This window comes from Rousettus aegyptiacus, unplaced genomic scaffold (genome assembly GCF_014176215.1).
Source record: "Rousettus aegyptiacus isolate mRouAeg1 unplaced genomic scaffold, mRouAeg1.p scaffold_m13_p_6, whole genome shotgun sequence".
In the NCBI taxonomy this organism is placed as follows: domain Eukaryota; kingdom Metazoa; phylum Chordata; class Mammalia; order Chiroptera; family Pteropodidae; genus Rousettus; species Rousettus aegyptiacus.
The window spans coordinates 88136574-88158199 of NW_023416309.1; the positions used below are offsets into that span (position 1 = coordinate 88136574).

The 21626-nt window shown below is 34.4% G+C and overlaps 1 protein-coding gene across 2 annotated transcripts in view; it reads right to left on the reverse strand.

The window, feature by feature from the left end:
* CLTC (clathrin heavy chain) overlaps window positions 1–21626 on the reverse strand; it is a 62483-nt gene that overhangs the window by 32271 nt on the left and 8586 nt on the right. For both annotated transcript variants that reach the window (XM_016143401.2, XM_016143400.2), the window contains exons 2-7: window positions 10518–10725; window positions 7484–7752; window positions 6747–6908; window positions 4488–4601; window positions 3897–4070; window positions 405–602 (exon numbers count right to left, since the gene is read on the reverse strand). In XM_016143401.2, the coding sequence (XP_015998887.1) occupies window positions 405–602; window positions 3897–4070; window positions 4488–4601; window positions 6747–6908; window positions 7484–7752; window positions 10518–10725 (1125 nt within the window). The remainder of the gene's footprint in view (window positions 1–404; window positions 603–3896; window positions 4071–4487; window positions 4602–6746; window positions 6909–7483; window positions 7753–10517; window positions 10726–21626) is intronic.

A 21626-nucleotide genomic window follows, 5' to 3' on the forward strand; every position in this document is an offset into this window, starting at 1 on the left:
CTCCTTGCAGCTACTAGGCAGCTTTTTAACCACCCTGGAGCCCTCTCCCAAGCTGTGAACCAAATGCAAACAAAGCTTTTTGCAGGAAAAAAAAATGGCAGCTATCACTGATAAGGTCAAACAGTATTATAACTAAACATTATTATATCTATGTAAATCCTAGCTTGCTCAATCTACATATGCTTCTGACAGTCTGGATTTTAAACAGTTAATCAAATCTAGAGCACAGAAAAGTAATTAAACAAATCCAGAGGCACTGGCAAGTAACTCATATGCTACTACAGGAAAATGTTAACCTCAAGATTAGTTTCTTTGTGGAGACCTGGTTCCACTTCTAATAGTATTAAAAATGGAGCATATTAACATTAATTAAATCATGGCAACTTCTTTTCGTAACTACTTACCTTTGGTGCATTAGCAGCCACTTTTGCTGCCTCTGAGTAATTTCCCTGGGCAAAGAGAGCATTAAATTTCCGAGCAAAGAGTTCTTCAGCACCAGCTAAGTTGTTACGTACAGCCATTCTCAGAGCCAGATCAGGATTTTGTAGGACATTAGTGATATATGGAATTATGTTTTCTTCTTCCACACACACTGATAGAACCTGCAATTTAAAGATAAATGAAGAGCTGCAATGTGTTCATTTGGAGATCAATGATACCAAACCTGTTTAGAACCAATTACCACTGAGTCACAAAGTACTAAAATTATGACAGCTGCTTTCGTGCTGCCATAAAAAAATAAAAAGAGGCCAGAAGAGAGAAAACTAAGGGGTGCTAAGCCAGTTGAGGGTAATACAAATTAACTCCCTATTTCATACTGCTCAAACTAATTGCTTTGGTACCATCCATTCATTTTCAATGTGGTTAACACCAAAGATTAAGGTGCCTAGTTAACTGAGCTCTGAAAGACAATCCTATATGACTTACAGATTCTTAGGTAACAAACCTGACAACCTACAGAAAATAACTATGAAGAAACTGTGAAATATAAACAAATTTTAGGGATTACCTGTAAGAAGTTTAAGGTATTATTATTCCTTTTAACCCTAGGTTTTATTTTTTTTTTTACAAGAATTTTCCAGTAATTTTCTTTAATTACATTTATATTTCTATAGGCCACATTATGCTCAGCACCTAATATAATGCAAAGTATACAGTAGGTGCTTACTAAAGTGGCATCATAAAAAGCAATTTCTAATTGCTTATATTTGAAGTATAGTTACCACCCTCAGTCCTCCTAAAAAGTCACTGCCACAAAATGCTGCCCCATTTGCCTAAAAGCCGAAATACCATCAATTGCCATAGAGAAAGGGAGCCCTTCACTACACATCTATTCCTCTCTCCAACACCAGAGCTAGTTACACACCCCGGCTTGTAAACTACTTCTATTACCCCCAACAACAGTATTCCCTCTACTATTATAATTTCTTACCTGTTTCTCAATCACTATTTCACATTTTTAAAAAAAAGGGGAGGGTAGGGACTTATCTTTGTTTAACTGTACTGTTAGCACTGGGCAGTGTTTAGCACAAAATAAATCCTTAATATTTGTTAAATAAATGAAAATGGGAAATTTCTGTCCCAAGAGCAACAGGAGTCAAATACAATTCGGGAACTCAATAACCAAATAGGTAAAAGTCAATCCTGCCTGTTCTATGATTCCTTTCGAGGAAAATGAAGAAATTTGAACCTCTAAAATTTTCATTTCTATAGGTCTAACTCCTCTCTTCAAAGCTTACTTAGACCCTCCCAATACCTGCAATGTGTCATTCTATTCCATATTAAGACACGCCTTTTAAAGGAAGGAAGTGATTATTTTCTTTATAGTCATTTGCATTCCTGATGGTTAATTTAATGGTTACCTCCTTAAAAAAATAAACAAGGAAAACGAACAAATCCATTTTCAACTACTCATTCTGAAACTTCCTACGAATCACTACCTTAGTCTTCCCCAAATGCCAAATCCACAGTTTCATCTTTATCTTATTTTTAGACTTGTTCTAACCCTTGCAAGATATTTGGTTCTGTCTAAAACATCCACAAAGACATTTGGTTCATGATAAAAGGTCCTTGAAATTTGTTCTTAAATGTCCATGAGTTTATTTGTTCCATGCCAAATAGTCCTGTCAAACTATCTAGGCTCGGAAAATGTCCCTGGGTACAAACAGCCCATAATGTTTTTTACATTTTTGGTTTATAGGATTAATGCATTAAAATAGTATGTTTTATTGGTCTAATAATTGTGTTGTAGCTGCACACCCAATAATAACCCTTCTTGCGTCTCAGTTAGCCTAGCTGGTAATGGCACATTTCAAGGACCAAATATCCAAGACCTCTGGGCATGGACCAAATGTTTCAGTGCATGTTTAGGAAAGGATCAGATGTTGGTTAATTGTACTAATAGATTTCCAGCAACCAGTATTTAAGATCTACAGGGGACAAAGAAAGTTCCAGTAGCTTCTAAAGTACTCAGGCCTACCAAGTTAAACTAGATATTGGCAATGACATCTTCATTGCTTTTGATTTTTCAACCAATAGAAACTACACACTCATTCCTTCAGGGTATATGGTCAAGCTATACTTGGCTTTGATCAGAAGAGTAGAGAAAAGCCCTAAGGCCTCAGGTGACTGTAAACACCCATCTCCTTACTCAAAGCAGCTGGCACAGAAAATTGTAGAGGAGGGAAGGGAGAACAGTAAATTCTTAGAATCAGAGTTATGATTATCAAATATATTGGCAAAATTATTCAAGTTACTTTAGTTTAATCATTATCCTAAAAACATCAGCTAAGTAGTGAAAATAAAAGGTCTCTGGCTTATCAATCTCATGATTATTAAATTATCACTAACCTAGTTCACCAAAAGGCCAATTCATTCTTGATTTTTCTAAGACACATGCAATGAATAAACGAAAGCTACTTAATTTTTAAAGTCACTTTTGTGCCAGATACTGACTGGTGTGGAAACAAAATTAACAAAGAAAAGCCCCTTTCCTAAAAAACAGCGACTGAAGCAATTTTCAGCAAGCAATGTAATTCATTGTGGTAAGTGCTGTGAGACGGGCTAAGCTGTAAGGGCATAAAGAAGAAGCACCTGACCAGGTGTGGAGTTGAGGGAAGGGATGAGCTGATAGGGAAAGACTCCTTTTCTCTAGAGAATTTGCCTCTTCACATATAGCCCATTTCCTGGAACTAAAGAGAACAAACTACTAAGAAACAAACAAAGAAAAACTACTACTCCCTTTGCTTACTACTTGGGAAAAGTACTAATTTAGTGGAAAACTAGTAAAAGTCAAGACCAGTTAACAGTACTATTTTTGAAGTTTTAACCATTTTTTAGAAAAGATATCTCCAGGTGGAATATTCTAATTACACTAAAACACTAAGAAAACACGTCACTTGTTAATGATGTGAAGAGGTTTGTCAATCATGACCAATTCACAAGAGCTAATATTTTCCCATTCTAACTCGATAACTTGCCACATACCCCACAATAGCTACTGTAGCACTTCATCTTCTAATATTAAATATTTAGTTAAGAAAAAATTAGACAATATGTAGGAAAAATTCCTTTCCTTGTAGTTGATAATCTTAGAGGTCACAGGAAGAATACTTCTATAAAAAGTATATAGTCTGTCAAATGTGTCCCTAATAGTTTCTTTTCATAAAGTTACCTCTTTTGACAACAGACACATAAACACAATCTTAGGTGGCCATATGCCAAAGAGTTTCTCTCTCTGAGATAGGATCAAAGAGAGATTTTGCTTCTGTATCATATACTTGTTTTTCAGATGTACATTATCTTCTGACATCCAAAGTTACCATTTACTTAAAAGAAAAAGCTAACAGTAATAAGTGTTATTTTATTGCTTAATTTAAGTTTCAAGGTTTTCTTACTTGTCCTTTTCTATTTACTCCAATTATTCCAGCTGTGGCTTCATGAGGTGCAGTAACAAAGATTGTTTCTCCACTGATTCTGTTCATGTAGATACAGGTACCAGTCTCAAGATCATAGAGATGGATATAACCATACTTAGTAATCAAGAATACTACATCATGCTTTTCACTGATCTGTATAAAGAAAAGCAACACTTAAGTAAAATAATAAACCTATATACAAAATTTAGTCCAATTCCATTTTAGTGATGATGAAATTTTAGAACTGTGAGAAGTTTACATGAAAAATTTAAAGCTAATATTTGTTTATGGTTTCTTCATTTTTACAGCACATTTAAATATGGCATATCCCAAGCTCTTACATAAAATATAATATGAATAAAATGTATAAAAGAGAAAACATAATTTTGAACAATTCAAGATAACCCAGTTTACATATTATTACTTTATAGAGTCTCACCAAAAAATATTTTTAAATAAAAGATATTCTTTTAAGCACCACTTAAATTATATTGACTATAAGTAATAATAGTTTTTGGATTAATTTTGTTAGGCGGGATTTCAAAAGTCCCTTTGTTTTGCCTAAAATACCTGCATTGCAACAGGAAAGTCATTTTGTGCTTCTGGAGGGAAGAAAACATCCACTGCCTTCTTTGGAAAGGGCTGGTTCCCTGAAGGTGGTGTACCAACTTCGATGATATGTAACTGTTCAAAAGACAATAAAACTTAAATAAACCTAGATATTTTAGCAGTTTGATCATAGCAGCTTTATTTGTTGCCTCAAACTGGAAACAACCAAAACATCCTACAACAGGTGACTATTAAACTATTGTAGAACCCTACTATGGAAAATTCCTCAGTAATAAAAGGAACTTTCATGGACATTATGCTGAGCATGCGGGGGGGGGGGGGTGGGGGTGGCGGGGAGGGGGAGGGGGAGTGGAGAGGGGCTATCGCAAAAGGTCACATACTATATGATTCTATTTACATAGCATTCTGGAAGTGGCAAAATTATAGAAATGAAAGCTAGTGGTTGTGAGGGGTTAGAGATGATAGGAGAGTAGGTGTGACTATAAAGGGAGTAGGCATGAGGGAAATCCTTGTGGTGAAGAAACAGTATATACCTTGAATCTACTCATTATGTATCTCGAATATACTCATGATAAAATAACGCAGAATTATGTAATTATACCAATGTTATTGTTTGTTTGTTTACTATAATATATATAAAGCTATGTAAGATGTAATCATTGAGGGAAACTAGGTAAAAGATATAGGGGATCTCTCTGTACTGTCTCGCAGCTTCCTATGAATGTGTTATTATTTCAAGATAAAAACTTTAAAGTCAGCTGAATAGCTGAAACAATCACACCAACCACAATCTACCTTAAGTTAAGGGCACAGAATGGTTAACACATAACCCACAAAAGTGCTTTCCTGTGGTTTCCAATAATTTAGCATTTCCAAATAGAAATCTAACTTGTCTTTTCTGCCTGTACATCTACTCTAAGACAGATAGGAAGTATGTAGACCTCATAAGAATATTTTGGTTTAAAATGTCTGATGCGGACACATCAGCCAGGCAAGTGAAAGTTAATGTCAATGAAAGAGTATTATATATTTTACTTAGTCATGTCAGGAATGGACTCAGACAAAAAAGAATTCCATTTCCAAGATAATATCATATGAAAGTTATAGGCTCTCATCCTTACAACGACTAGCCATACTGAAAATATTATGTCTTCAAAAGCCATGGTAGACTACAAATGCTACAGCACAATGAACCAAATAAGCTAAAGAACTATAAACATGTTTTTGGATACTATAAAAATGATACTGAAGTTTTTTTCCAGTAGGACTTTTCAAAAAATTTCTCAGCCTTTTGTCTTAAGGTTAACACCTATATCTAAAACCTAGGATGTCATTTTGCTTACATTACTCCAATTCAGTACTAAAGGTCAGTGTTTTCTACCCTTGTCATATTGAGAAGTTGGTAGGATCGTTCCTTTGTTCAGAGAATCTTACTTGGAAAGTTTAGGCAGAAAACTCTCTGTGCCTATGTTCTCTCTCTGCTGAAAGAGTATTAATTACCATATTTTAAGCAATTGGTATCTTAATACTTTCAGCTAGGTACTACTGAAAAATCTTAAGATTTTAGAGGTTCTACTCTGGCAGTGAGAAGAGCAATCAAACTGAGTTTCCAGAGACAGCAGCAGAGTTCTCAAGGCTTGTGGCAGGGATTTTGCCTGGGGCCCTGGCCACTGCTCATTCTCCCTTATTTCTCTGCATCTTCCCAAGCTTGCTTCTAAACATTCCTAGCTACTGTAAACTATCCATTATCCTTTCAGTAAATTTTCTATGCTCTAATCAACCAGACCTTGTTTCTACTGTCTGCAACTAAGAGCCCTAACAAAGTACTTCAATTGTCCAGGTGATTCCAGTGTAGAGCCAGAGTTGAGATGCTGTTACTCAAGCAATGTTACTCAAATTGTAAGTCACCTAAGGTATTTAAAAGGCAGATTATGAGCTCCACTTAGTAAATCAGACTCCCTAAATGTGAGGCACACGAATGCACATTTTAGCAACCCTAATCATTCTTATGCACAATAAAGTTGAAAAACATTGAATTAGGACCTGTGGTAAAGGCAATCAAAATAAGCTCTTACTATAAACAGCTAAATAAAAAAAGTTGTCAATATTATTCATTTTAGACAAGTGTCACTAGAAGCAGAATTCAGTCACCATAAATCCTAATGTTAAAAACAACTTAACAAGACTATTTTGAAATTAGATGACTGATTATCAGCAGCAAGACAAACTCTCATTAAAATTTCCTAAGCCAAAACTTACCTTCCCTCCAGCTTGACCCCGTACTGCAAAACAAAATAACGTTGATTCTTCTGCATTTCCTTCCATCTTAAACTGTGCAAAGCTAGCCGCATGTCCTTCGATGGGCTGAGACACTTTCCTATCTACAGAATATAACTGCATAGCTCCCACCACACGATTTTGCTACAAAAGATCAAAGGGAATAAAGTTTGGGAACCCAATAAACCAATAACTTCCAGATTCAACTAGTGAAATAATTAGCATTACTAACATCTTAAGCAAAATTTATAATTTTGTTATTTAGTCTCTCACTGTACATTTGATACCTTTTAACTTAAAAATTAACTCCAAACATTATCTTATTAAAGTTTAACATGAATGTTTAAAATATGCCTCATAAACAACTACCTCTTTCAGGTCTCAAAGAAATATATGTATAGCAGTACTCATTCAGCAGTTAATAGTCATAATAAATTCCAAATCTTTCATACAGGAACTCAAATATCCACTCAATCTGCACAAGAGACCTAAAAATACTTGGGAAGGGTACATACTCTGAAATAATATGTCAGTATAAAGGCATTAAGCCAGCAACCTTTATTTCTTAAAAAAAAAAAAAAAAAAAAAAAAGTCTTCCAAAATAAGTCAGATTCAACAACACTGAGCATAGAAGACCTAATTTCAAAATAAACTGCTTTCTGGGCATATATATCAGTTCTCTAGACCTTTTCTTTATTAAAAACTGGAAAAAATGTTACCTGTGCAGATATGCCAGTCAGAAGTAACCACTTTTGCTTTGCATCTGTACGATAATTGATAATCTGGCAACCTGCAAGGCTAGAATGACGATCAAACATTTTCACTGGCTGAGACTCTCCTTCCATACTCCAATGGTAAACTGCATTATCCGTAACAAGAGCAACCGTATTCAGAGAGATCCATTTCCAGAAGGTGACATCATCAGTCATGGTATGGGCTTTCATTTTACTTTTCATTTCAATGTTAAATATCTGAAGAGTTTTCCCAGCTAAAAATGAAAATTAAGAATTATAAATCACTAAGAAAGCAAAGTTCAGGTTAAATTAGTATCTAACTAGACTAGCTCTGTAACAAGATCTATAACTTCCAAACATAATGGTTTTATCATGAGACTACTCAATAACCAACTACAGCAGTCAAATTGATAGAGTAGCAACCACTGAAAAGATAGCTGAGACTGAGTGATCTACATCTACATCTGAAGCAAAAACTATATTACCCCTAATACAGACATTTTAAACAGACAGCACAGAATCCTATTGAATTCTAAATCCTAACTAAAAATGAATCTAAAGAATAGCCTGCTTAACAATGATGGAAAACAAGGTTATTATCTTCATATCTATAATTAAGAATGTTTACTTACTAGCTAAGGCGTAGGTACACAGAACAAAGCAAATCTGATACAAACACATAGGGAAAATGTCTACTTTTTAAAAGACAGCCATCCCTCATCCAACTAAATCTTGTGGAAATGGCTTTTTGGAAGAGGATCTACTTCAACTCTGCCTTATACCACTAGCACATGAGAGAAGTGCATGCTACATTTAGTTGGTTTAAGATACAAAGGGAAAGGTAGAGATGCTGGAGGAAAGGAAAGGGAGACAAGAACAGTTTCGGATGCTGTTAATATACTTAAGATAGGTACAAAGTTCAAGCTTCATCCAATGAAGACAGCAAATATTTTGTAAAAGAAGGATGAAATCTGCCTTGATGTTGAGAGTTCACTGAATCGGAAGCAAAAGCTTATACTTATAATTTGAAATCCACCATGGTAGGAAAACTGATTTGGTTTAAATTAACAAAGGTCTAAGCTCATAGCTATCAACAGGCTAGCTAACTCAGATTAGCCTTTAGAAACTAAGGAAAACTCCATTCCTGAGCCACAGAGAATCTGACTCCTGAAGAACAAAAAATATTAAAAGATAATATAGGGGGAGGGAATGGGATGGGACACAAAACATACAGCTTTGTACCACGATCCTTCTTACCACATGTGTAAGAACTTCTTCCATAAAACAAAGAATGTTATTCCCATCCCGCACAATATGTAAACCACAACCAGACTTAAACAATTGTGAGAGTTATAGTCCTGTTTATAAAAAGAAGCCAAGGGGTTTAAAACTGGCTTCGGAGGGAAGCAGTACAGTAAGTCCTTGACGGGTTCTGCAACTTTAATGACAAATAATGAACCCGACTCTACCACAGGCTAATTGATATAAACAACTTAAATTCCTATATCTCATCAACCTTATAACAAAACAACGTTATTCGAGGACCTACTGTATTTGGAAATTACTTTCCTTTGCTGCCTCCCCCAACCCCTAGATAAATATTTTTTCTTTTTTATATGAAAAGGATTTGGAGGATATGTGTGTAAGGTGGTTTGGGGAGAAAGGCAAGGGATGACAGCTTACCTCCACATTGTAGATACATAGGAACAAATCTATAATTGTACAATGCCCTGAAAATCTTTTCAATTTATTCTTTTTATAGAACAGGACAATAACTAATACAATCTAATTTAAGATAACTCACCATCTGCACACATAAGAAAGCATTAAGAAATGTGATAAGATAACAACAACATTAAAAATAGAATTCTGAGAAAATTAAAACGATGGCCTTTTAATAGAGAGGTGTGAGAGTTGATATGCAGTTGAATTTAAATCTTTTAAGAAGGCTGACGGAAGCTTAATACCTTAAAGTATAATATGTATTATTTAATAGTAGCAAAAAAGCTTACTGCCACAGAACATGTGGTCCTAGGTAAAAGCTGGAACCTCTTTTCTTGAGATGCAACTCTAAACTTGCATATGTAATGGTGACATTTGTCTAAATATGCCTGGCCCTCTCCCACTGCCCCCGTCCCTTAATCTCCAACCAGTACTACTACTACTAAATACAAAGTTTAAATCATGTAAAGTCTGTTTAAAAACTTCAGCACCTCTAACAACTCACCCACAAAATATATTAAGAAATTACTAGGAACCTGAATTCTTTCTACTACTACCAAGAAGATAAACAACAAGCAAAAATAGGCAGTTAAATGCTTTTCTTTTTTAGAGTCAGTTTGTCATCTAACCCTCTTAAAAGCTTCTGTTTTAACGAGTCAGTTACATTTTCACTCTAAATATCAAAGAAAAAAAACTTAACATAGGCTCCCAGGCAGTATCAGATTCTTTGAACTCTGTTTAAACTAGTAAGTTGTATAGTTTGAATAAACTCTACCACCCATGATTTCAAAGCTTCCACCTATATATAGACAAACAAGTTAATAATTGGTATAAGTTTAAGCAATTTTTAAAAGTCGATAATCTAAATGAAATACAAGTCTGAAGCATAAAAAAGGCACAAAACGAACAGCAAGTTTATCATTGTAAGAAGTCTGCAATGTTTAGGTGCTAATATTAGCAAAGTATATTTTATTCCACAATATAAATCACTAATTTTTTATGTCTTCTGTGTATGGAGTTATTTTTTCAGCAGTCTTATCGTACTATAGGTATAAAATTTAAATTCGTTTAATCTAAAACTTAAAATTTTTCCATGTAGATCTATGCTGAGTAGAAAGACATTTTACAGAAACACGTCAAGGAAGTCATGAAAGTAGTTAAAATCAAATTCAGTAACAGCTTTAACTTTGCAGATCTGTTTAACCAAATGTAATCAAAACACTAAAAAGAAGTAGATCCTAATTATTGTATTTGAATAAATTATACTAAAAAAGAATTTTAAGAAAACTTTTCGTACCTTTCAGCGCAATTACTTTGCTAGCTGGATTCATGATGGCGCTGTCTGCAGAAATTGGTCTTCGAATTGGGTTACTTGGGTCATTCATATCAATGATTACCACCTGGGCCTGCTCTCCTACTTTCTCTCTAATGCAGATGAATTTGTCTGACTCCATAGTCAGGGTACTAAAGCCAATGTTTGCTGGGTTTATACCCAGGTTCTGGAGCTGGAGGGGAAAAAAAAAAAAAAAACATTGCAAAGTGAATTTAGAAAGACTTGATATTCACATACTGTCATCATTACAAATCCTTATTTAACCATAAATGCTTCCAGATCAAGTGAAAACTCCATTACATTAATTCAAGTGAGGCACCTAATAGCCAAATGACGAACCTTCTATTCTTCCAATACGACATTCACTTGTTTTCTTATAACCTTGTAGTTATAACTAAGACAGAACAAATAGATATAAAGGAAAGAGCTAAACTTTATGGTTCCAAGGTTTTAAAGTAATCAATGTTTCTCAGTTTAAAATCTTTGAACTGATCTGTTCTCTTTTACTCCTTTTTAACATTTAAAAGTTACTTATTCACATGTATTAGACTTCAGGAATCTGAAAATTAAGTTACAGTATAAAAAGAAATTTAAAGATTTCACAAGATTCTTGATCTACAGGAACTTACACTAGGCAAGAGAAGACAGACAAGCAAAGAAAGTTACAATACTTTGCAAAAAGTGCCAAAGAAATGTAAAAGGGACCTTGCTAAAGAAGGCCTACAGCTAAGGCAGTATGTTCAAGGTAGGCAGACTAGAGAGAGAATTCTTCGCAGAAGGAATAACAAATGCTAAGGCCCAGAGATGTGAAAGCATGGTCTGCTAAGGGAATTACAAGTTCCCTTGTAGCATTGTGAGTACAGACTATGAACATGGTCATAAAGTAGTGGAGAATTAAGGTTATAAAGATAAGCAAAAGCCAGACTGGTAAGCTAAAATGTACTCCAGTAAGAATCCTGAATTTATTCTTTACACGAAGGAAGCTACTTAAAGGTTTTAACAAGGAAAATAATGAAATCAGATTTGATTTGTGTACTCAAAAGATACTGAAGTATTTGTTAAACAAATACAGAGGATCTAAGGATGACAGGTCCTTGAAAAGCAGTTAAAACCAAAAAAAAAGGCACCTGTTATTAGAAGGAGATGGCTATGAGAGTGGGTCATTAATACTATGGGTGACTAAGTATGATATAACAAATTAAATCCCACTAAAAGGCTGCCCGAAAGTCTTATTAGCCTTAGCCAGACTAGTTTTTTTCTTTCTTTCTTTCCTCCGTGGAAAATAAATTCACATGGAGCAAAATATAAACAAAAATGAAAAACCAGAGGAAAAAAATAAAAACCAAGTCTTCCTCCTCCCGTTGTCCCCTACCCCCAGATATCCAATATCCCTCCCCAGAGACCATCATGTCACTGCTCTCTTGTGGACTGACTGGGTGAGTTCAGATAACTATATTTTATCTAAACTTTTTTTTCAACCCCTTCCGCTAATTGCTGATCATGCTAACTATAACCAGGCCAAGACCTGAATAAGATACAATATAACATTACGAGATTACCTTTTACTTTCATTTGCCTCTTGTACCTAAATGACCGCAGGCACAATCAGTTATAAAGTATAGCTACTCTAACTCACTCAACACCAGGGCAAGGATTCAAGGAATTGTCTAACGATTAATACCAACATAGTAATAAAGTAGATGATTAACTAGCTTTACAAGCTCAAGTGTATGCTGCTACCATGCAAGGCAAGTACAAGCTGTGAGATGTTAACTTATAATGAATTTGGTTACAATAAAACTTTATAAATTATTAATTTTCATTTCTTCCTAAGTTTTATAGTGACTTTTAATTACAGAACTAATGGAGGAAGAAGATACACCATAAGTGGTCCTGTAAAACATACAAATGTACTGTGGGTGGGCTTCAGGGAGGCCTATTACAACGATTTTTTTTGAGTAGACCTTCTTTAGAGACACTTTTAAGTTTAATCGATAGACACTTGTAAAAATATACACATAAAAGCAAAATTTTATCTTCTAAACTACTCTGTAAAATAAGAATTCTGTTTTGTCATTACCAAGTATTCACCTAAGGCAGTTCTGAGTTTCAATTGACACGGCTTACATCCTAGTGTTTGAGAAAGAGTAAAAATAGTAAAATTAAAACAAGGATGCAAGTCACAAACACTACTAACAGAACTCACAAATGATTCTAGAAGATTTTTTTTAACCCCTCCACTTCAGAGGCAGGTATGAGACAACTGTAAAAAAAGAAACACTATTAGAAAAGATAGTAAAGAGAAGGAAAAAAAGGAAAATCAAGAAACCTGTGTTTTCTATTTTCACGTAGATTCCCAGGTAAATGCAGTAGGAAAAGCACTTTATCAACGGTTAGCACTGACCCTTGGCCTCAGGGCTGTTTTAATTTTAGGAAAAGCAAAGATTTGTTTAAAGGTGGATAGGGCTCCCTCATTGCCTGCAATCTATATAACAGTCTCTTCTCATTAAACACACTCTACCAAGAAAGTTATGCATATATTTTTTCAATTTTATCTATCAAAAATGTACTAGTACTACTCAAAATACTTGATGTGAAACAAGACATATATCCTTTAAAGACAAAATTAAAGAGACAAGTGACAAACTCTTATCAATGTTACATGCTTAAACATTTTAAAATGTATACTTAAATGACGCCCATTTACACAACTAAATAGGAAACTGCTTCTTCCTAAAAGGCCTTTCCCAATTGTTAGCACAAATGACAGAACTTCAAGTGTTTTTCCTATCAGTTAACAGAAAGCTACATTGCTTCCATCTCACCAAATAAGGTAAGATTTTCTTCCTCACTGGTGATACTTTTCAGTGAGTATGCCCAGGACACTAACCAATTCTTCCCAAAATGTCCTATGATATATTCAAAGGGGAAATATCCCAAAACAGACAGTAATGAGACAGCCACCATTATCAATCACAATTCAGGCTTAGGTTGCAACTCTTAAAATGGGATCACATAAAAGGGTTATCATACCAAATTTTAACTATGTCTACTAATATTCCTATAGATTAAAACTTTTAAAATGTAACATGTTTTAAACAGATTTTATTTTCAAAACAGCATATACTAACCATAAAATATTCTCAAGTACAAAGTCTTGATGGTATACTGAGCTATCTACCACAGTTACAGGCTGTGGAACATACCACGAACAAACTGAGAGGACATGTAAGAATCTCTGAACTTGCAGCTATTTTCAGAGAATACATAATAATACCCCAATTCTGGTCACATTTTTTTAACTTCCCAATTGGCAAAATGTTGCTATTGATGAAGTTGGGGATATTCTATTTTGAGATATACTTGGAAGTTTTTATGATAAATATTTTTAACTTCAAAAAACTTTTATTTTGCTGATATAAAAGAAAAATATGAAGTCAACAAATTTAGGTCCAAAAAAAGGGTTACTTATTTTTTTAATAGTTATTACATGCATACAGTAATTATTCAAATGGTACAAAAGGATATATTATGAAAAGTCACCCACTCTATGTTTCCAGTAATACTCCCATCCCTTCTCCCTGGCAATTAAGAGATACTTTTTCATCTCAGAGATATCCTATATATATGAAAGTAAATATTTTCATGTTCTCTTTAAAAAAAAAAAAAAAACACTAACGGCACATGCACAATAGCATACAAATAATCAACTGCTCCTTCAAAACAAAACAAAAATAACTACCCAAACTTTGTAACTCATTTGGTTTCCAGACTAGATTTTGACACTAGTCTACAACCCACAATTTGAGGACTTGACACTTATTCCTAGTTTAGATTCCAAAAAGTAACAGATTTACTGTTAATCAGCCAACCCAACACTCTGGAGTACCCTAGAGTTACAAGTTACAAATGATACAAAATGTTTCCTTTTCCCTCTCTTCCCTTAATCACCCCAATTTGGAGTAACATGCCTGGGGTGAAAAGACACAACACTCTTAGTTTTTAGTACAAAATAGTATCTCAATGCGTCCCCATAATCTAGAGAACACAGAAAGTTCTTCATTCAAGACAATTATTGTACGAATATTTAACTTTGATTGTAAAATACAAGTGCCATACAGAATTAGTTGGTTCTGTGGATTTCTCAAAAGAGCCAAAATGTCTGGGTTTGGTTCTAGTTTTGCCATTTATGAGATCACAGGTAAATCAGTTATCTCTGTGTATGTTTCCTCATCTGAAACATCTGAAATGATACTACTTACCTCACAGTTGTGAGGATTTAATGTGAAGTGCTTATACCAATGCATGACACAATGGCTCAATAAATACTGTTGGTCCATCCAACACAGCTCAAGGTTAGTTTTTATATATCTGCTTAATTCAGCTGTCCTAAATGTTGGGTTGAATCTCTGGGTGTGAATTTATTTTGACTTCTGATAATAGATAAGTGGTCTCTGGGGGCTTAACTTACTCAGACACAGAAGTGCTCCCTTTTTTTTTTTTACAAAAGAAAATCATACTTAAAAACTTTCAATTCTGCCTAACAAAATGTTAGGCAGAAACCAGAATCTTCAAAACCATGTAACTAACATGTTCATGCTAAGTAACCCTATTTTATTTTCATTCGTATTTTTAGGGACACTATGAAACAGTATTGTTGAGTCTTTCTAACAAACTTGGCTAACATGTCTCCAACCTGAAGACATGTTTGCTCAGGAAACAAGCTGGGAAAGCTAATACAAACAAATGGCATAAGGTTAGTATCATCAAAAATTCTCTTTACCCTAAGACAACTCAAGACTAAGAAGCAGAAAGTAAAACGGAAAGCAAGCACAGCATTTCTCTCCTCAATGTGCAGAACACTTGAAGCTACCTGTTTCAAAGACACGCCACACTCTTACACTGCACCTTCCCAAAACCAAAATTTCCCAGTGTTTCCCAATCTTCCTGTGGCCCACAATTTCAGGTCAATTCATCCAACTAAACTTTAAGCTTCTCAAGTAACAGAATTTTCTTAAAGAATTAAAACCTCTTCCACCTATGCTCTGAAGTAGGCCTAAATAAAGTTACAGAGGCTAGAATCTTCCTACGCAGGAGGAAACATTCCTTTTACTATATACTGTTAATTACTTTTCAGGACAATTATAGATTTAAAAAAAAAAATTATGAAATCCAAGAGTCCACATTAACAACTTTTTTTTTAAAACTCACAGTTAGATACAACCTCGACACCTGTTAGAATGGCTATTACAATGAGACAAGTAATAGCAAGAGTTGGAGACGTGGAGAAAAAGGAACCCTCCTACACTGCTGGTGGGAATGTAAACTGGTACAGCCACAATGGAAAACAGTATGGAGACGTCTCAGAAAATAAGAATAGAATTACCATACAACCCAGCAATCCCTCTTCTGGGTATCTATCTGAAAATTTGAAAACGTTTATTAGTAAATTTAAAAAATATATATCTAAAAAAGAAAAAGCTGTTCCTTATAGAAAAAAAGCCAACTTAAAAATTATAAAAGACTTACGTTGTACACCTGAATGTAATAAACACTGTATGTTAATGGTAATTAAAAAATAAAAAAAAAACTTTAATTAAAAAAATTTTAATGGTGAAAAAGTCACTACAAGTATTTTGCAGTCATCACAATAACTGATTCAGGCAAGAATCATCAATAGATCATAAAACTAATGACTGAAATTAAGGAGTAGCATAGTCTTAAACTATCTCCCAAGATGCTTATTACAAAGAGAAAAAGAGATTTGTAGTGAAGAAACCTGTCCAACATAATAACCTTTACCAAGTACTCAGTATCACTAGCAATTGGTCAAATTGACAGCATGTGCTTCTGGATGCAACGCACTACATACAACGAACACGTTACTTTTGTGGTATGCATGCCCAAAGTATATAATCTGAATCTAATCATGATGACCCATCAGATGAGCCTAAACCGAGGGACATTCCATTCCACAAAACAAATGATGTGTATTCTTCGAAAATGTGTCCTCAAATACAAAGAGTTCCAGATTTAAAAAACCTAACGAAACAAGACAACACAATGCAACTCACGATCCCAGATTTTCTTTTGATATTAAAAATTGAAACAGTTGATGATATCTGAATGAAACCTGAGATTAAATAACAGTATTCTGTCAAAGTCAATTTCCTCACTTTGATAATTTTTACTGTGGCTCTAAAGATCATTTTGTTATTCTTAGTAAATATACACTCGAGTATGTATTTAAAGAGGTATCAAATCTATAAATTACTTTCAAACAGTTTAGTAAAAAAAGGTAATGTATAGCAACAAAAGAAGATAAATCAAATGTAGTAAAAAAAATGTTAAGAAATGAAGAATCTGGGTAGCGTATATGAGATCCTTCGCACCATTTTAACTTTTCTATAAATCTAAAACTGTAAAACAATATTTTTTGAAAAGAATCTTAACATACATAACTGAAAGCAACATGTAGATCTTACTTGGATCCTGATTTAAACCAGGAACATTTGGGGATGATCAGAGAAATCTGAATATGGACTGGTCTTTAGATACTGAAGGATTGTTAAATATAAGGATACTATACTACTACTATGATTATAAGATGATTTCCATTATTTTCTAAAGATGCATGCTGAAATATTTAGAGGTGAAATGCCATGATAGCCTGAATTTAAGTAAAACAAACGAAAACACACACACACACACACATATATATATAGCAAAATATTAAAAATCTAGATGATTGGGCATATCACTCTCCTCAGTCTTATGAAAGTTTGCAAATTTATCTTTTTAAAATTTTTTAAAAAGAGATTAATCTCCACTCTTCTATAGGTTACAGAAATTGAAAATTAAATTGTAAGAATGACTTTTACTAGGCAATCGACCTGTAGGGAGGAAGAATACAACTTCAAATGGCAGAGAGGAAAATCGAACCAAAGAGTAAAATAATTCAAGTGTAAGTGTTTACACTCTATAAAGGAGCTGCACAATGGATGTCTGCCCAATTAGAACTGAGAGGTCTGCTGCTCTGTCCATTATGGCAGCCAGTGGTTACATGCAGCTATTTAATTTTGTCCAGCAAATACAATTTAAAATTCAGTTCCTCAGTCACATTAGTCACTTTTCAAGTACTCAACAGCCACATGTGACTACTGTACTAGAAGGCGCAGAATAGAGAACATTTCCATCACTGCACAGTTCTACTGGAGAGCACTGTTTTTAGAAGATTTCCATGGCAGGCCAAAAAAGGAGAAAAGGAAAACTTCTTTAACATTAAATTCTGGCAAAATATGAAGGACAATTGGTATAGAGACACATTCATCTTAAACAAGGACTTCAGACAAGGCAAGGAGAAACAAAAAAATTGAACTTTCAGGTTTCAGAGTCCAGATATCTGCAGGAGGTTTAAGAAGGGGAAAAAATATGCTAGCAGAAGTGAGAACCCAAGGAACAACTCCTCAGTAGGAGTGCCTCTTTCCCCTCAAGAAATCATTAAACATTCAAATATCAGAGGCCCAGGGTTATAAAGAATGTATAAATGTAGTAAGACTGAATCGAGATTTAAACAAAAAAGTCAAAAAAAAATTTTAACTTCAATATTAGATTAAGAAATAAAAGTTAAATGCCCATTAGTTTTTAATGCTTTAGGTTTTGTGTTTTCTGTCTTGCTTTTGAAACTATACTTGATTTGATTGTAAATGTGGCAAACAGAAGTGTCCATTCTTGCTTGATGGGGAGCAAGGCACACCTAAGTATGCATGAAAATGATTAAATATACACCAAGCACTTTGAACAGTGTGGAAGATTTCTTTTACAGTTATCCAGCTTTTGGGCTACAGTATCCTGACATACTTGTAAAACAGACTGGCTCTAATATCATGCTATTAACATATACTCAAACCTAGGGTGGGCCAATTTGCTTTGTTCAAAACATGTTACTAAAAACAGCTAGAAAAACCTATCTATGTCAAGGAATCAGGAAACCCAGGGACAGTGAGTCAGCACATCAGAATATATTAGTGATTGAACTATGAAAATACTGTTAAAAAGACCAAAATGGACCATGAATATATTTAATCCAAATAGTATACATTCATCAAAAAGAGTGGAAAATGCCAGCACACATCCAAGTAAACTACAAATAAACTCCAAGACAACATATCCAAGTAAAACTACACTATTTTTCAATGCCCAATTCTTTGACTCGCTAAAGACTCTATTAGCACAAAGTATCTCGGCAATCACTCGCAATTGTGCTTGTGCCTACAAATATCACCTAATTAAAGAAATAATAGGTTTACTTTGAGCCTATTAATTTTAACCAACAGTTCTTACATTTGATCAGATAGGCACATTCATGCGAAACAAGCTTTTTTATAAGCTTACCCAGGAAGTCTGCCTCCTAATGAAAACTAATCTCAGAACTCACTTACTAGTTGTATCAGCTAAAAATCAAAATACATTAAAACTTCTGTTTAGGGCAGCATTACTAAGGGCTTATGTTTCACAATTAGTGCTTGCCTTTACAATTTCTAGATCCTTCCTCCTTATTTCATCTGCAGTTAGGATGTAAAGGAAGTATGTATAACTTACTATATTTCAGATGAGGCTATTTTGTAAATGCTCTAATATAGTCCTATTCCACTTACCTTTCTGTAAATGAATCTTGTATCATGGTAAAAATTTAACAGGTGTTACCACTACAGAATTAACAAAACAATTTTAGAAAGACCTAATGACACATGGATGTCATCCAATACAGATATTTTTAAGTGCCTGGAGACTTGGTTAACTTCATATCCTAAATATTTCACTCAGTAAAATATCCTTTAAAGGTTCTAAATATCCCCTACCTTTCTTCACTAATATTAGTTGTAGTCAAAAAATGCTGACAACAGTTAATTAGGTTCTTCCAGGAAACTAGTAGAATGTCACATAAAAAATGCAGTTGCTGTCTTCTACAGGAAATGAAGAAAAATGCTGAGAATGCAACATTCCTTTAGTTCTTCCATCAACAGGATGCCAGCCTTTGTTTTCTGTGCACTCCACATATTTCAAGCAACAAATAAAGATGCCTTTAATCCTTTAAACATATATATTTGTTTATACTCAATGTTGACTTCTGTGGCATTGTCTCTTAGGAGAATTTCTGACTCTGGTCACTCACTTCCAATTGTTAATATATTTAGGAAGGATCCACAGTTAGAGACAGGGACAGTAAGACTATTAGCTTTGGTAAACTATCAGGAGACTCAAACAGAATTTTCTCTACTTGTAGCCAATTACTGACTACAAAATATAAAAATTTTAAATTTGACTCATTTCTAAAAAATAATAATTGAATAATTACATGAAATAATACATGTCAATTCTGCCAAAGCTGCAGGACAACAGAGGGAAGTTTTTTTGCCTCAAACCTTGTGGATGGGCATGACTCCTCCAGATTATGCCCTTTCTGGTATAAATGACATTCAGCTGGCAAAAAAACAACTGAATGCTACCAAAGCTGGGTTGGGGTAGGGGCTGGGAGCATGCGCATGCACACACGCATGCAGAATTTACTTTCCTTTCAAAGAACCATAAATGAGGCTTAATTTCAGGGTCCAAGATTACAATAAATACTTAGTGCTGATTTAACATAAAGACCTTCAAAAGGCTGATCTGAATGGTCCTGGACAGAGATTATGGGCTTGGTTTCCTGGACTGAATAACTAGAAGTACCTGCTCAGTTTCTTTACTATTAAAACTGTAAATGTAACAAAGAAACTTCATTCTATGACACAAGTTCCCAGTGACTTCACAAAACATATTTTTAAGTGAGAGCCCAGTGATTCAGCTCAACCATACCACTGATGCACATATTCAGGTTATTTTTTTTTTACCTTACCTATATACTGACAAACCTGCTAGAAAATTAGACATGCTGTTGTCAAACATTTTTCTAGTTGGATCAACCATTTAAAACACTTAAGTGCTACAAGTTACAAGAACCATTTTATTTTACATTTGAGTCACTGGAATATTTCCTTCTGAACCTAGAGCCAAAAATTTCAAGTTAAATTGAGTGAATGAAATAACACTCAGCACGAAGACTTACAGGCTATCTCAAAAATCACATAAAAAATTCAGGGAGTTCAAAACAACATTAAAATGATTAAATGACTAAGATTTACTTTCTATTAACACCTGTTGAGAGTCTATTATTTGGCAACTTGGTATTAATTCAGTATATTATAACCTGTTACTTATCAGCAGTCCCCAACCTTTTTGGCACCAGGGACTGGTGCTTCTATGAGAAACTAATGCCTGATTATCTGAGATGGAACTAAGGCAGTAAAGCTAGCACTGGGGAGCAGCTGCGAATACAAATGAAGCTTTGCTCCCTGGCTCGCCACTCACCTCCTGCTATCCGCCTCACTTCCACAGACTGCTACAGGTCCACAGGCCTGGGGGTTGGGGACCCCTGGCTTAAGTACAAGTTTTACATTAATTGCCTCCTTTGTGTTAAACTTTTAAGTTTATCGTCATTACTGAGTAACAATCAATATGGAAAAAAGGTTTTAGGCTTAGAGGGATTTGAAGGTATAATCTGTAGTTTATCCTGTAAAAAGAGGGGAAAAACTTTCCATCATCTCAAAACCCAATAGACACTGACTGTTTCTCTGTGTGCCGATCAGTGTTAAAAACTAAGATTGTTTTGATTTTTGGTCAGGAAAAAAGTGTGCCCCAGATGCTTGTAATTTTTTTTCCAATTACAGTTGACATTCAGTATTATATTAGTTTCAGATATATAGCATAGTGGTTAGACATTTATATAACTTACGAATTGATCACCCCACTAAGTATAGTACTCATCTGACACCATTACAATATTATTGACTATATACCCTATGCTGTGCTTTACATGCCCGTGACCGGTTTTATAGCCGCCAAGTTGTACATCTTAACCCCTTCTCCCTTTTACCTATCCCCTCAATCCCCCAGCCATCTGGCAATCATCAAAATATTCTCTATATCAACAAGCTTGTTCTGGTGTTTAGATTTTTTTTTTTTTAATTCATGGTA